General features: G+C 35.2%; 1 protein-coding gene across 3 annotated transcripts; it reads left to right on the forward strand.

The window, feature by feature from the left end:
- The first annotated feature begins 1481 nt into the window (after positions 1-1481).
- On the forward strand, positions 1482-15146 carry si:dkey-121j17.6 (uncharacterized). Of its 3 annotated transcripts, none has more exons than XM_051104518.1 (4): positions 1482-1685; positions 7102-7288; positions 7388-7503; positions 13336-15146. In XM_051104518.1, exons 2-4 carry the CDS (start codon positions 7123-7125, stop codon positions 14146-14148), a joined length of 1095 nt encoding a protein of 364 aa, XP_050960475.1. In that variant the 5' UTR covers positions 1482-1685; positions 7102-7122; the 3' UTR covers positions 14149-15146. The 3 variants fall into 3 exon arrangements, with proteins under 3 accessions (XP_050960475.1, XP_050960474.1, XP_050960476.1); XM_051104517.1 differs by having other exon boundaries at positions 7123-7288; XM_051104519.1 differs by lacking the exon at positions 1482-1685 and adding an exon at positions 1696-2693 and having other exon boundaries at positions 7123-7288.
- The last annotated feature ends 1730 nt before the right edge of the window (positions 15147-16876 follow it).

The raw sequence follows: 16876 nt of genomic DNA on the forward strand, positions 1-16876 counted from the left end.
TCATTTTTTTTTTTCTCTCCAAGACCACATTTACCCAGTTAATAGGTCTTATTGTTTAGCCTTCCAATGCAGTTGGATGCTAGATTTTTAAAATAAGTCTAATATATTAATAAATAAATAATTTACTTAGACATGAAGGTACACAACTTTCCCTTGAAGCACACCATCTTATTTTTCTGGACTGGATAAATCAACATTTAAGTAAGTAAAATGCCCAAAATATTTTTTCTGTGATTAGTAATATGTCTAAAGATCATGTGGATACCAAGGTTTTGGTCGAATGTTTTTGAGCTTGTCATGTCAGTGTTGAAATTTTGCAACATTGGGTTAAAGGGGTAGCAAAATTTGCCTGCACACCTTGCACATTACATGGATGAATTGTACTTCTCACCTGTTTCATGTAAAACAAAAAAAAAAAAAAAAAAAAAAAAATGCTAGTAGAAACACTGTTTTTCATGATTCACAAGTTTTAAATGTCTTCTTTGTTACAATTTGGGTTTCCATCAATATTAAATAAGTTGAAGAATCATTTATTTCCTCAAGAAAGCTAAAGAATTTGTGCAGCAAAATTTGAAAATATCTGTATCTTATCATTTATAAAATATACTTAATTGGTCCCGTTGTTTTTTTTTTTTTTTCTGGGCTTTGCTTGTTTGCCCAAACATACACCTGCTGCATGAGGGACAGGTGATAATGTACTGCAATTTGGGGGTATGAGTGCTATTAGCATGATAAGTAACGGCACAATGTGTAATGTGTGAAATCTGTGAAATGCGTAAATTCTGTGGAATGGGTGAATTATTTACAAGGTGTAAATTTGGTTGGGACTGATTTGCATTGAGATTATGCAGCATAGAAAATAATCAGTGTTTTATTTTTTTTTCTATTTCAGAATGCCATCAGCCAGGGAAGACAGTCTTATCATGTATGATATCACTGGTGCTGTCCAAAATGGGAACAATGACTTCAAGATGGACGCTGATACAACTGATGAGTTCTCATGCAAGTGATGAAAGCTTAAAGTCAAGTGATGAAAGTTTAAATTTAGTTTCTGTATATAATCTGAGCATTTTTTCCCCCCCAAAATATGACTTATTGTATAATTATAGTGTCATTATTATTGTATATACTCATAAGGCCACTGATACGTTTGTTCAGATAGTGAGTAAAACACTAAAATTCTGGTACCTCGGGAGCCCAACGTTGCAATATTACAACATTTCCCTAAAAACTCACTAAAACGTCTAAAATGCAAAAACTCATTTATTTCTGCATTAGAGGCCTCCTGCAACAACATTTTGAAGGTACATTTTTTTTTTCAATGTTTTTTTTTAAATAACTTTACAAGGTGTGATGTTTTTTTTCCATGTACAGATTTTTCTTGTTCTGACTGTTACGTATTGTTTAATGTTTACATAATAATAATAATCACAACAAAACGCACGCGAGAAACGATTCAGGAAATGACGTAAGAGCACGCGTGAGATAGGAGTTCTCGTGCGAGACTGGAATTCTCAAAAACAATGAATCCTGATACGGTTGTAAGCAAGCAGCTCGCTTTTCAAGTTGTCTGTGCGTTGATTTGCAGCGAAAAACAGAAAAAGAAAACTAAACGAATATGGAAGAGAGAATGTCTGGGACGGCACGAGCAGCCTCGGCTGTCTATTTTGCAGAAGGAGTCGGAGGTAAATAAACCATTTTGAAATGGACGCAGGAAGCTTCCTGCGGGTGTTGCGGCTCGTAAGGGGAGTGTTTCTGCTTTGTTTTTGTTGTAAAGCCTACGTGTATGTGAATGTATTCATATAGCAACCCCAGTCTATGGTAGCAACTATGTGTCTGTTCTTGACCGATATAAAGTTGGTTCGACGTTTGACGTTGGATGTTAGACAGATATTCAGCCGCGAAAAACTTCAATACATTCTTAGTGAATGAGTACAATTGCATACAAAATGTCTGATCTGAAAAGCATTAGAAGGTAGAACTGAACACACATCGCAGTTTATTTTTTTTAATCCTCATTGATATGTTGCAACGCATAAATGCTAGTGATGGGTCGTTCTTGAACGATTCGTTCATTTTGAACGAATCTTTAATGTGACTCGGGACGAACGAGTCGTCTCGGGGAGTGATTCGTTCAGTCGCGCATGCGCAACATCCTATGAGGTTCTGTACAGGAATTAGTTCAACTGTTTTAGAGTCGTTCGTTCACCTTATGGGGCTGTCACGTGATGAACGAACGACTCAAACCCGAAGACTCGAGAGATGAACTAATCAATTCTCTTTCCGGCTCAGGCTGCATAGGTTAACATTACGGGGCTGTCACGTGATGAACGAACGACTCAAACCCGAGGACTCGAGAGATGAACTAATCAATTCTCTTTCCGGCTCAGGCTGCATAGGTTAACATTACGGGGCTGTCACGTGATGAACGAACGACTCAAACCCGAGGACTCGAGAGATGAACTAATCAATTCTCTTTCCGGCTCAGGCTGCATAGGTTAACATTACGGGGCTGTCACGTGATGAACGAACGACTCAAACCCGAGGACTCGAGAGATGAACTAATCAATTCTCTTTCCGGCTCAGACTGCGTTGGTTAGCTAATTGGGCTGTCAGGTGATGAACGAACGACTCAAACCCGAAAACTTGTCAGATAAGAGGTGAGGTGAGCAAATCATAGACTAAAGACCCAGGTAAACAATGAATTAATATTTTCTGTTTCTTATAGCATTATAGTTTTGTCTTGTTTGTAGTGTGATCAACGTTTGTGTAAGCAGTAGATGTGTTAGGGAAGTAAAACGTAACATTTTAATTATATTTTGCTAAAATGAACAAAATGAACGAAATGACTCGAAAAAAGATTCGTTCATTTTGCTGAACGAGACTCAAAGGACCGAGTCGGTAAAATGATCCGAACTTCCCATCACTAATAAATGCTTTAGCAGCGGCGAGCTTGCGTTTAGGTCAGCTAGGGACCGTCTACAAAGTACATGTCAAAGGATAAAACGAGTAATGGTTTCCCTTCTGAATGTTTTTTTTTTTTTTTTTTTTTTTTTTAGTTAACAAAACAAGAGCAATTTGTGCACCAGTGTGATAAAGATATAAAGACAAACACTTATAACGCTCACTTGCATTTAAATAAGAAATACTGTAAACAAGATATGTGATTGCGGTTAAATATTATTACTATTATTAAATAAATAAAATGAATAAAAGCAAAACAATATTAAATATCATTATCATTCCATAATCCAGTGGTTATGCAGTAGGACTATTCCAGGTCCTTGTGAGAACATTTTAATGTTCATTGTATTCACAGAACTATGACACCAAAAAGTTGTTATTGAAATAAACCAATAAATAAATTCATTTAAAATAAACACACTTCTGTATCACCTTCATGGTGTGTGTCTTGTTTCTGTTTTTATAAGAACATTTTTATATTTGTTTTAGGCACAGAACTATAACAGAACACATGCCATAGAAATTCAACAATTTAGTCAAAGCTGGCAAAAGTGTTATTTTGCCGTTGCATTGACTTGAATTTGAAAATCAATCTAAAAAAAAAAGAAAAGAAAAAATATATATTTATTACACTGTTTTATATCACAACTTTAAAGGCTGTGTCTTGTTACAGAATATTAAACATTTCGGTGGTGGTTTTAGCCACAGAACTATAATAGAACAACCCAGCTAGGAATGTTATTGTTGTAAAAATGCTCCGACAACATTATGTTCTGGTAATGTTTTCAGTGGCAAGTTTTATTTTAGCTCCCAGAATATTATCATAAAAGGTAGAATAACATTCTCTAAAAACATTCTACAAATGTTTATTAATAACAACATTATCCTCTAACATTCTAATAGATTTAAGTGGGAAGCTTCACATTGGATATTGGATGTGGACTCAGATGATGCTCAGAAGTCAAATTTAGGTCAAAAGTAAAAACCCAACCTTTGTTGGCTTTAAAACTTACCAAACTGGTAAGTTTTAAAGCCTACAAAGTTTCTTTGACACAAACATGAAGTGTCAGTGTATGAATCTCAACAATGGTGACTTGCTGCAATGTATTATGGCTGCATCATACAAAACTCATCTCGGGCTCCCAGATTGCATTGCGGCATGAAGCATGTCACCATTGTTGAGATTCATACACTGATTCTTGATGTTTCTGTCTGTCGAAGCACTCCATAGTTTAAAATGATTTTTAACAGTTTGTTTATTAAAAAAAAAAAAAAAAAAGTAAATTATTTGATCAGGATATTGCTGGATTTTACACTGTTAAATACACTGCATTATTTCAGTCAGTAATATGAATTTAATAACATAGATTAGAGCCTTTGAATTAACATCAGTAAGTAGTCAACATCACATGACCACAGTTTTTCTTGTGGTTCTTGCCATGGCAAATACAGTTCCAACTGCTAGAGAAAAAATTGAAAAGAGTCAAATTGTCCAACTAAAGCAAACGCTTCTCACCATAATGGTGATATCAAACCAAACCGTTACTTTCAATCAACATCCAAACCTCTGTTCATTTCAATAAAAACTTGTGTAAATGTATGACAGAAATAAAGCCAATCTGGTTTCTAATAAATGAAGCTGGTAATGCTGTTTTTGGAGTTATTTAAAGATGCTGGAGCTTGACATCAAACAAAGGTTGAGTTTTCACTTTCAACCAAAATGTGACATCTGAGCAATGTAAGTCCACATCTAGTGTGATGGGAATCTTTATTAGAATGTTAGAGGATAATGTTCTTACAATGTTATCAATAAACATTTGTGGAATGTTTTTAGAGAATGTGATCCTTTTAGGTAATATTATGGGAACTAAAATAAAACTTGCCGCTGAAAACATTCCCAGAATATGAAATATTTCTAGCTGAGACATACTATTAAAAATAAAAGCAATACATAATTCAGTTAAAAAGAAATCCAATCTTCTATCTCCGGTTTAAAGGCTGTGTCTTGTTACAGATTTAATAAAGAATATTTTGCAGTAGTTTTCATTGTCAAAAGTGATGCAGAAGTCATAATATTGATTAAAAAATCACTTGTGAAACCTTCCAAAGAGTGTCCTGTGTTACTGCCCCCTAGAGGAACGTACTGCTGTTTTGACTGAGTTTGACATTCAAACTATTTTAATACATTTATTTAAAATGCATACAGTTTTCCATCTCAACTTCAAAAGGTGTGTCTTGTTCCCTGGGCCTATAAGAGCATTTCCATGCAAGTTCTACTGTCATGTGTAAATCAGGATACATGCTATTGAATTAAATTCAAATCTGTTAATAAATTCATTTAAAATGCATGCAGTTTTCTTTCTCAAATCTAACGAATGTAGAACATTTTGGTGGTGGTTTTAGCCATATGACTATAATAGAACATACTATTGAAAATGAAAGCAATACGTAATTTAGTTTGAAATAAATACAATCTTCTATCTCAGCTTCAAATGCTGTGTCTTGTTTCAGATTTTAAAAGAACATTTTGCAGTAGTTTTCATTGTCCAAAGTGATGCAGAAGTCACGCTATTGACATTTAAAAATCGTTTGTGTAACCTTCAAAAGAGTGTCCTGTGTTACTGCCCCCTAGAGGAACATACTGCTGTTTTGACTTTTGAGTTTGATATTCAAACGTATAAATTTATTTAAAATCAATACAGTCTTCTATTTCAACTTTAAAAGATGTGTCTTGTTTCTGATTCTCAAATGCACATTTCAGTTCAGGTTTTACTGTCATATGTCATTCAGGACACATGCTATTGAATTAAAATTTAAATCTGTCAATAAATTAATTTAATTGCATGCAGTTTTCCATCACAACTTCAAAAGCTGTGTCTTGTTACTGGTTTCTAGAAGAATATTTTAATGTTGGTTTCAGTCACAGAATTATAAGAGAACACATGCAAATGAAACTGAATTTCCAATTCTATTATACTTATATACTACTTATATATTACTTATATAAATATAAGTATATTATTTTATTGATATATAATACATAAATTATAATATGAGTATGGAACAATACAAATATGATGTAGCTAAATACATTGTAGCTCTAGATATAAATAAATAAACATACATACATAAATATTTCATTATGCATTGTGACTTCTACATCACTTCTGACAATGAAAACTACTGCAAAATGTTCTTTATGAAATCTATAACAAGACAGCCTTTGAAGCTGAGATAGAAGATTGTATTTATTTTTAACTAAATTATGTATTGCTTTCATGTTCAATAGTATGTGTTCTATTACAGTTACATGACTAAAACCACCACCAAAATGTTCTTCTAGGAATCAGTAACAAGACACATTCTTTGAAGTTAAGATAGAAGAGCGTATGTACTTTACATTGATTGACCTACTCGTTGATATTTCAATATCATGTGCTGTGTTATAGTTTTGAGAATAAAACCAACATTTAAATGTTTGTCTATGAACCAGTAACAAGACACACCCTTTGAAATTGAGATGGAAAACTGTATGTTTCAAAAATGAATGTGTTAACAGATTCAAATTTAATTCAATAGCGTACATCCTGATTTACATTTGATAGTAAAAGATGGCTGTAAATATTGATCTTTGAACAAGTAACAAGACACACCACCTGGAGTTTACATATCAAACTGTGTGCATTCTACAATTAATTTATTTAAATTTCTGAATGTCAAATTTGGTCAAAACAAGTTCAATATCTTCCTGTAGGGGGCGGTAAACTGCACAATCTTTGTCATGCTTTAAAAGCTTTTTCTCAGTGGTTTCATTTCAATAACTGTTGTTGTGCTATGTTTTATACATTTCACAAGTGAAGCATTTAGATGAAATAATTGTAGTTTTTGCTCTTCGTTTTGCACTTTGCAGATGGTCCCTGTCCTGCACTATTACATTATAAGGTCTATCAGTTACAATACATTAAGGCAGATTAAAACAAATAAAACATATTGTGTGTTCTCTTCTACATTTGGAAACAGTTAGAATGCAGTATGTTTCTTGTCATTGTGCTCAATCGTTAAAGAACTATTGAAGATTTCCAAGCCTGAATCTCTGACAAATGTCAAACGTCAAACATCGAACCAACTTTATATCAGTCTGTTCTTGCCATATGATAGATGACTGATGAGAATGGGTTCGGGGATCTGATGTGGATGACGGCAGAGGAATTTGAGTTTTTGTTGCGGATGGTCGGACCACTAATAACCAAGCAGCACACAAAAATGAGACGGGCAATATCCCCAAGAGATCGCCTGTCTGTGACCTTGCGGTTTTTGGCAACAGGTATGGTCTGCCAGGGTGATATCAAAATATCCACTGATTCAGCTATTGCCCATTTTAAGGGTGTGTTATTGTATATTTTGTCATTAATTTCTTACGCAGGTAAAACATTCAGTTCCCTCAGTGCACAGTACAAGATTGGGGCCAGCACTATTTCACAGATAGTTATGGAGACCTGTGGCGCTCTGTACCAGCTCATGAAAAAAGACTTTTTGAAGGTAAGTTCTGATCACCGCCATTTACTCAAGTACAGTGCACATTTATTACTGTGTACTTTTAAGTAAAATTAGTTCCACCGTAAACATCTGCTGCAATGATACACTTCAAAATAAATTTAGTATGGTGATGATCGGGAAGAAACGTGTATGGGTAATTTAGTTTGTTGTGACATTGCCATTTAAAAACAAGGGTGCATGAACGTATTATGACCATGCAATGCAAAGTCATGGCCTCAAGATCATAAACTGAACAAATTTTAATGTGTAAACAACCATAACAACCTGGGATAGTCAAAAATTGGGATTATTAATAATAAAGACTAGACTTTGTTAATAAATAGAATTAAGGATGACGGTGTGGCATTAAGATATGGGTATATTGCACATGCAATGTGTAGACAGCTTTCAAAGTCAAAATTTTATTAATCGTTTAGTCGCTGAAAAAAAAAAATCCACAGGAAGTGGCGAAGTCACGTAGTCTGTGACTGACAGATCGTTAATGGCTCGTCTATGTGGTAATACTGCACTTGGGGCAGGACATCCAAACGCTCACCTATCATTCATCAACCTCAAATATGGCTTATCATTTGAAACATGTAAGTAGTAGCAACTTTACATGACTGCTCAATCTAATGTTAACCTAGAAAATGTGTGCTAGTGAAGTGTCTGTGCAGAGTGTTGAAGCTGAATATTAGCGCCCTCACTGCGTGACAGATGGAGGTGCCGGTGGGCTCACTTGCTCTTAAAATACTCCAGAATTTTGTTCATACAGATAAGAATGCATCTTTTGCATCTGTTTATTTGTGTGCTCTCACAATAACAACAAAACATTGTGCTTTTGTAAAATAATGAAAGCAAACAGGATGTGCTTTTTGCCGTCTCGGTTTCTGTGAACTTGAGAGCGAAACTTAGAAACTCCATGTAATCTTACTTGACAGACATGAAAAAATATATCTATAGAGAGTGAAATGTCTACTTTCAAATAAACCAAATGGAAGATTATGTAATCCGTATGAAACATGCATACAGGCGCATCACTACTGTGAAGATGATGAGTCAGTGTCGCCAACTTCATCTCTTAAGCCGAAAACAAAGAAAGCACTGGTTTATCAATAAATGATTAAATGCCATCTCCTTTCTGTTTTTCCCAGACACATTCATAATTGTTATATCTGCCGGTGTGCTGTGGCAAGTCCTACTAGGCTATGTAGGCAATTAAAGGCTCATTATTATGATTTAAACAGCTTATTAAGAGCTTATTAAGCTTATTAAGAAATGTGCGATTAGTCAACTAATGTGTAAAATGAACGACTACTAGTCAACCAGAAAAAATCTTTAGTCGAGAGCAGCCCTAAAAACCACTAATTGTATCTTCATAGTTATCTTTACTAAAGTAGTCTATTATTGATTAGTGTGAAATGAAATATTATAGCCTAAAATAAATGTTCAATTACCACAAAGCGAAGCTGATTAATTTATTTCATAAAACTTATAAAGTCATATAAAATCAACGCTTTGGTAAGTTGGTATTAGTATTTACAAAACACTTACTTATGTAGTAAAATAGCTAATGCAGAACATTAATTGGGTGAAACATGAACTGAAGGGGAAAATAAAATAAAGATCTACCTATAAATATATTAAACAGAAATATTAACCCTTATGCACCACATGATACATATTCTTTAGTCTCTTGTAGGAGGCATGAGAAATACTTTTTCATCTAGTACTGGTATCATTATCGTAGTTGAGGTTGTTTGGAGTATGGGGTTCACATGACTTGGTTAAAAAAAGCAATACAACTGATAGTATCAATTGTCCTGTGTTGTTTGTGCTGTTATTTATCACATTTTTAAATATCTGTATCCCCTGAGATACATTACCAAATTAGGGTATTAACAAAGGTTTATCCTCAGTATTGACAATGAGAGGTGTGACAAGCAGTGTTGGGCAAGTTACTCTGAAAATGTAATTAAATTACTGATTACTGATTACTCCTTTAAAAAGTAATCAAATTACTGTTCTGATTACTTTACTTCGAAAGTAATTAGTTACATTACTCGTTACGTTACTTTTTTTCTGTACATCCAATTTACGTGAAATAGTGAACTTGTGTGTTGCCTACTATCCCAGCATAAACGCTCCGATAAAATATCTGTTATTAAAGCATCAACATTCACAAACCACTGTTATTTTAACTAAAAGCAATAGGCTGCTGCGTGCGTGGTTGCGGAAAGCACAGCATTTCAAGCGGTGAGTGGATTCTCTGATTGTCCATTGCATTTCAGAAATCAACATTGTTCAACGCTGCAAACACGTTATAAATAGAAACTCAGCCTATGCTTACGCCTGTTAATCGTTTTTGTTTTATATAGTTGTTCTTGTTGCTTTTGTGCAATACATGAATAGCAGTTAATTTGTTTTAGATATGTTTAGAGAGTTCTATTTTGCGGGAGTCCCGCAAATCATTTTATTCTATCGTATCCCGCTCACACGAGTCTCTGCCCGCCCGCGTCCGCACCCGCACTCGCCCATCAAGTTCTGTACCGCGCAAGTCTTGTACTCTCTGTTGCGTCGAGTCCAGTGCAAGTGGATTAGAGACCACTCTCGCTGGACTCGACCCAACAGAGAGTGGTGCGGTACAACAATAGAAGCTGATGCGTTGCTCTCCGCACCCGGTACGTTCTCATTAAGTTTTAATGTGCCGTGTTGCCCTTTCAGAGGTTTTAAATTGGTTGTGGAGTTTTTCACGGTTGAAAAGGATTTCTTCCCCTCTAATTGACAACGCACAATAATGTTCTTGCCTTTGACAGAAATAAACTAAAAATAATGATTGTATTTCCAGCTACAGAACGTGTGCTATTCCACTCTCCACACTCAAAAAAAATTTCAGCCCTTAACTTAATTCAATTACGTACAAAATTTCCATGCATTTAGATTACATAGTTTTAACTTAAACAAATCAGTTAAACTTAATGTGATTCAAATGCATCAGTCTTACGTAAATTAATCAGGTAAAGTTGATGTAATAGTTCCCAGTGTTAAACAAACCCTACTCAGTGTTCATTTGTTTCCACACTACAGAGTGTTCAAGTAGCATTGACACAGTGTTGGAGTTAAGGAGATCATTATGTCATGATTGACCAATAATGATGAACACCTGTTGTTTACAAGCAGAATCATCGAAGGAAAGAGAAACACAAGAATCAGCCACAGCCAAAGAGAAAATGAACTTAAATAAATGAAGACATTAAATTTGACTTGACGTTTGACTTGATTTCTGTCATATATCCACAAATATTATTTCAGAACATCTAAACAGAGGTTTAGATTTTTTTTTTTTTTTTTTTTTTTTTTAAAGTTTCAATTAACCTCACCATCATGGCGATCAGGGTTTAGTTGGACTCTTGACTTTTGGCTGCTGTAATTATGTGTATGAAGCACATTTGTTACAGCAAAATAAAAAAGCCAAAAAGAAGTCTGATTAGGTGTTCTTGGTTAGTTTTTATTGTTTGTTAAATCATTATCATCCAGTGTCATGATGCACTAATCTCATGTAGTGGTTAGTCTATTATTTTCATAATGTCTACAACAGGTGTATGAGCTATTATGGATGTTTATCTTATACACTAAACCTTGAAATCTACAGCATCAGTTTGACACACACAGACATCAAGAATCAGCATTTGAATCTCAACAATGGTGACATTCAACAGCTGCGTGCTGGGTAACAGCAGATTATAAAACTCACCCATGACTCCCAGCATGCAGCTGTTGAATGTCACCATTGTTGAGATTCATATGCTTATTCTTGATGTCTGTGTGTGTCTAAGTAATTCTGGTGATCTTAAAGTAGTAATAGTTACAGTTCATAGAACTACTGTAAATATCATGAAACTTACAGGTAAATCACTGAATGATATCAGCATATCAGGCCATTGGATGACTATTACAACATCAATAATAATTAACCAAGAACACTTAATAAGCAATGTGTCAATGCTACTTGAACACTCTGTAGTGTGGAAACACATGAACACTGAGCAGGGTTTGTTTAACACTGGGAACTATTACATCAACTTTACCTGATTCATTTATGTAAGACTGATGCATTTGAATCACATTAAGTTTAACTGATTTGTTTAAGTTAAAACTATGTAATCTAAATGCATGGAAATTTTGTACGTAATTGAATTAAGTTAAGGGCTGAAATATTTTTTTGAGTGCATGCTGACTGTTTTCAATGGTAGTATTCGCCTCACAGGCGCTTACCAGTCAAAGCAGTTCTCAGGTAAAGGACGTCGCGTGTGGTAGCCAATACCCTTTTTATAATCCACATGATAAATCACATTCTGTCAGCAATGATGTAACACAGCGGTAACGCATGCTTGTAACTATACTCTAATTACTAATTTGAAAATTATAACGCGTTAAATTACTCAGTTACTAAAAAAAAATAATCAAATTACAGAAACGCGTTACAAAGTAATGCGTTAAACTGTGCCCACTATACTGGCTATTTAATTCTGGGGTGGTGCGTGGCTTCTAACCGGCCCTCCTTAAGGCCCTGATATACTTCAAACGAAATCAAAGAACAAACTGATATGACGTCATTTCGAACAAAATCAGGCCAAAACGAAGTTCGTTTTGAGTTTGTTTCGGCAGTTCGAAACAGCTCACCGAAGCAAATTTTCTGGGGTAGTTTGTTTTGGCTTCTAAACCCCTTTAAGCTACCATTGGTCCGTGGCGATTACGCAATCGGTGGGTGTGTTCGGGAACTCTTCTTTGACAGGAGATTTTTTTTTTTTTTTTTTTCTTCTGTTTTTATTACTGATTCCACAGAGGTCAGACCTCAAATCCAAAACAACAGCAGCAACAAGTTACTAGCAATATGAATACACTGGAGTGTTGAATAGCTGAGCTGGTACAAATGTATCTGCACCTGTACGATCGCTCGCGGAGAGACTTTAAAGTTTCATGGAAGAATGGAAGGAAAGAGATAAGGCGCTGAGTAGCAAACACATTTTTTTTTTTTTCAAATAAATGTTGTCATGCCATACTTCTGCTGCTGTTGTTTTTTAGTAAGCAAATTTAAAAGGTATACATTAAATGAAATGCCGAAAGAACATTTAATAAAATGTATGAACAATAATAAAATTAAGAAACCGGTTTGTGTTATTTAGATGACTCCGATATTTATTTATTTATTTATTTATTTATTTTTATTTTTTTTATTTATTTTTTTTTTTTTCCTCACATCATGCTAAAGTTTTCAGACTGTGAGCCATTCATAAAGGACTGATTATGGAAAATGAAATATGGAATTGTTCTTTTGTCAATAAAATTCTGACCATTGGTACCCATCTCACACCAAGATACATTTCATCATTGCTGTGTTTAGTGTCAGATAAAAAATTCTGTATTGTTGCATAAATTATATTATATGATTGATTATGGATTGAGCTAAACCCTGTGGGACAGTGGGCCTCAAGGTGTGGAATTACCCACCACTGAGGATGAAGATGAGACCACTCAGCAATGTGAAAATACAAGAAATGTCAGTGCCTCAATTTTAGAACACTTGGACATGTCATGCATGCAGCGTATTTTAAATATTGCATATTTGTTTGCATCAGATAAATCGCAGAATTATTGATATCTCTGGCTGTTATTTTATACTGTAATAGGGTGACTATCCTGGGAGAGACAGCTCGTAAAATCCAAAGACTCAAGTGGTATTGATATTCACAGCACTGCATTTTTTCATCTGTGAGGAATATAAGAATCAGTGTACAAATCTTTGTCTTAATTGTTTTTCTGTTCTGTTGCTAGACACCATCAACAGAGACAGAATGGCGGGCAATATCCCAGGACTTTGAATCGAAATGGCAGTTTCCACATTGCCTAGGTGCACTTGGTGGGAAACAGATTTATATACAGCCTCCAGCAAAAAGTGGCTGCCTTGACAATAATAACAAGGGCAGATTATCTGTGACAATAATGGCTGCTGTGGATGCAAATTACAAGTTCATCTATGCTACTGTGGGAACGCAAGAGAAGGTCTCTGATGCTGGACTATTCGCTTACTCGGACTTATGTAAAGAGATGGACCAGGGTCAGCTGAATTTTCCTCCACCTGAACCATTGCCCAACAGTGACATAATGATGCCGTACATGTTCGTGGGTGATGAGGCGTGTCCTTTAAGGCCTGATCTCGTGAAGCCGTATCCAAATAAACAGATGGACCACAGTCAGCAGGTACTGAACTATCGTCTTTCAAGGGCACGCAGAGTTGCAGAAAATGCATTCAGCATTCTAACAAACAGGTTAAGGGTTTTCAGGAACACCGTATTCTTGGAGCCAGAAAAAGTGGTTAAGATCACTATGGCCTCTCTATGCATCCATAACTTCCTCTGTGAGCGCAAGTCTGAGGCGTATACACCTCCAGCCTTTGCAGATTTCAAAAATGGGGACCACAGAATTGTTGAGGGAACCTGGAAGAATCAAGGGAATGGGTCTTTCCAGCCAGTCGAGCAAAGAAGGGAACACAATGCATTACTTATGCCAGAAATGCAACGAAACCTTCTGCGTGACTATTTTGTCTCCCCTGCAGGTTGTATTCCTTCGCAAGAAGAACACATTTAGTATTGTAGGATTTTTGTAGTGGCAGATAAATCTCAAGAGTCAAATGTTTTCTATAGCACAGTTTCAAAGCAGCTTTACAGAAAGACACTTTTTTTTATGGCATCCCCCTTTTTTTTTTTTTAAAGAAAATTGAATTTGCGAAAAGATGTGGTTGTGTTATTTTGGTACGCAATGTCTTGTATGTATCATGCCTTCAGACCAGTGGTTTTCAAACCGGTCCTGGAAGCGCCCCTGCCCTGCACATTTTGTATGTCTCCCTTATCAGACACATTCAATTCATGTTGTGCAGTTTCTACTAACGAGCTGATGAGTTGAATCAGGTGTATTAGATGAGGGAGACATACAAAATGTGCAGGGCAGGGGTTCTCGCAGGACCGGTTTGAAAATCACTGCTTCAGACCATACAAGTTGCCTATATATTGTATATGCTGGCTAGGGTTGGGTATCGTTAGAATTCTATCAATTCCGATTCCGCTTATCGATTCCAAATCTTTTCGATTCCCAGTTTCGATTCCAATGTGAATAAAAGATGATATCAAGCATATTTATTCTGTTTCTTTTTTACTAAACATTTAGTTGCAGCTGAATGCAATGAACAAAAATCAACAACTGGGTTGTTGTTGTTTTTAAATGGAAGTTGTGGTTCTCTTACGATTCTAAAGAAAAAAAAAACATTAGACAACTAAACAAAATTACATGTAGGCCTAATTCATAGGTGAATGATTCAGTGATTCCCTCACGATATACTTGGTTCATTACTGGATGAATCAGTGTTTTTGAATGAATGATCAAAGACAAATACATTATTAACAGCCCCTTTTCGCCACCTACTGGCATAACAACGTAATCGATCATTCTTTAACATTGTTTTGAATTGCAAATTAACTTTCAAAAGGATGATTTACTCTATTTTGATGTTTGTAACACTGTGTGGCTGAAAATACTGTGGAACTGTTCATATACACACGCAGATTTGAATGTTCAAATCACACTAGTATGATCGTACGCTGCATGGAAGAAAGGTTGAGGAATCAAAGAGATGAATCATTGTAATTTAGGAATAGAATCACGTTGGTATTTGAATCGTGTTTGTGATCTTTAACGATCTGTTAAATTAAAATGCTTTGTCACCTCAATTGCAACATGTTAGCTTATCACAAATATTATACTTTGCTTTTTCGACTTCTGATCGCAAGTGTAGTCATACTTTCGAGCGCTATGCGTTTAGGCTTAGATTAGCGAGCAAGGTCCTGGCAGTGGCAGATCGCTAGATCGCTTTTTTCCATCCTCACAGATGGAAAAAAATAATAAACATTCGATGTGGTTTCGATCCTCACAGATGGGGGGGAAAAAAAACAACAACCGCACATAGGAATCGATAGGCGGAATCGAAATTTTAATTTCACAAGAAGTATCCGATTCCTAACCTTAAGTATCCGATTCTGGAATCGGAATCGATTTTCGATACCCAACACTAATATTTACATTGTTTCCAATGCATGTAAAAACAGAGACTATTTTTGTAACCTTTGTTTAAAAAAACAAAAACAAATGTACAGTAATTGACAGAGTACATAAAATAACTGTTTAATGTTTTTTTATAACGTGCATAGTGTATACATTCTTCTTCTTCTTCTTCTTCTTCTTTCTTCTTAACATTGTAAGGTCAACATTGCTTATGCGGTTTACACAAAATAAAATCAACCTTGTTTACACAAATAGACTTGTAATGTTGGCTGTTAGTATATATGTTTGTTTGTCTGATTGAATCTATATGTCTGGCACATTTAAATATTGTCACATTCTTTTTAGTATTATTTATTTATTTATTTTGTTATATGTCTAAAGGGTTCTGTATTTGTTACATGTAAACATTGTCACATTCACTACTTGCATAATAATAAAAAATAAATAAATAAAATAATAAAAAAAAACTTGTTTACACAATGAAATCAACAGTATAAACATGTCACTACTACTAATCTACATCTAAGTAAATAAACCGTACAGCTTTCACAGCCTGTCATTAAGATCAACAGGTGGCAGTGTTTAGTAAACCCTGGGGTGTTATGTGGTGTTGGGTGGGCGTGTACTGCTAGCAAAGTTATATTAACGAATGCGTACAGTGTTTGGAACAGGATCTGTTACTTTCAGTATCATGAACAGCATGTTAGTGATGTTCATTTTTAATCTGGTTATATTGGCTGTCTTGCAATAATCTTAATTCAGATCCTACCTGGTTTGCAAAGCTACTAAACGCACCATGTGTTGGATCTGTCTCAACTTTCACTGCTTACAAATAAATTAGCAGCTTTACATTATATACTTATATATATTATATATTCTCTCTCTTTGCGCTTGACACCACTTGCTCATCCATCCTTGCAGTTGGTGGGGCATGTCACCATTAAATGGGAGAGCAAAAGTCTGTGATGTTTCTGGTGTTCCAGGTTTTGAAAATGGTGTCTTGACTCTTCCAGTCTACTGTGTACTCAGGGTTAAAGTCTTAGTCTCAGCCCCCTGAGATGTAAGCAAAATAATAATAAAAATAGTAATAATAATAATAAACATTATCATTTGTTATGCATTCCACAGTTTGATGTGTATGCATCAGAATCTTTCCGTTGTGCAAAAAGGTTCTTTCTGGGGAAAGGCTGTTTAGATTATTCAAATGTTGTTCATACATTGGTTCTTTTACTGATCAAAGACTCTTTGAACTCAAAATGGT

Source organism: Labeo rohita, unplaced genomic scaffold (assembly GCF_022985175.1).
Source record: "Labeo rohita strain BAU-BD-2019 unplaced genomic scaffold, IGBB_LRoh.1.0 scaffold_73, whole genome shotgun sequence".
Classification (NCBI taxonomy): Eukaryota; Metazoa; Chordata; class Actinopteri; order Cypriniformes; family Cyprinidae; genus Labeo; species Labeo rohita.

What these genes read in the sequence shown, in the direction of transcription:
- si:dkey-121j17.6 (XM_051104517.1), top strand. Translation starts at nt 1,524, where the DNA reads ATGAATCCTGATACGGTTGTAAGCAAGCAGCTCGCTTTTCAAGTTGTC. An exon ending in CTTGCGGTTTTTGGCAACAG is followed by an intron (nt 7,289 to 7,387) that starts GTATGGTCTGCC and finishes TTTCTTACGCAG; the next exon opens with GTAAAACATTCAGTTCCCTC. An exon ending in TGAAAAAAGACTTTTTGAAG is followed by an intron (nt 7,504 to 13,335) that starts GTAAGTTCTGAT and finishes TTCTGTTGCTAG; the next exon opens with ACACCATCAACAGAGACAGA.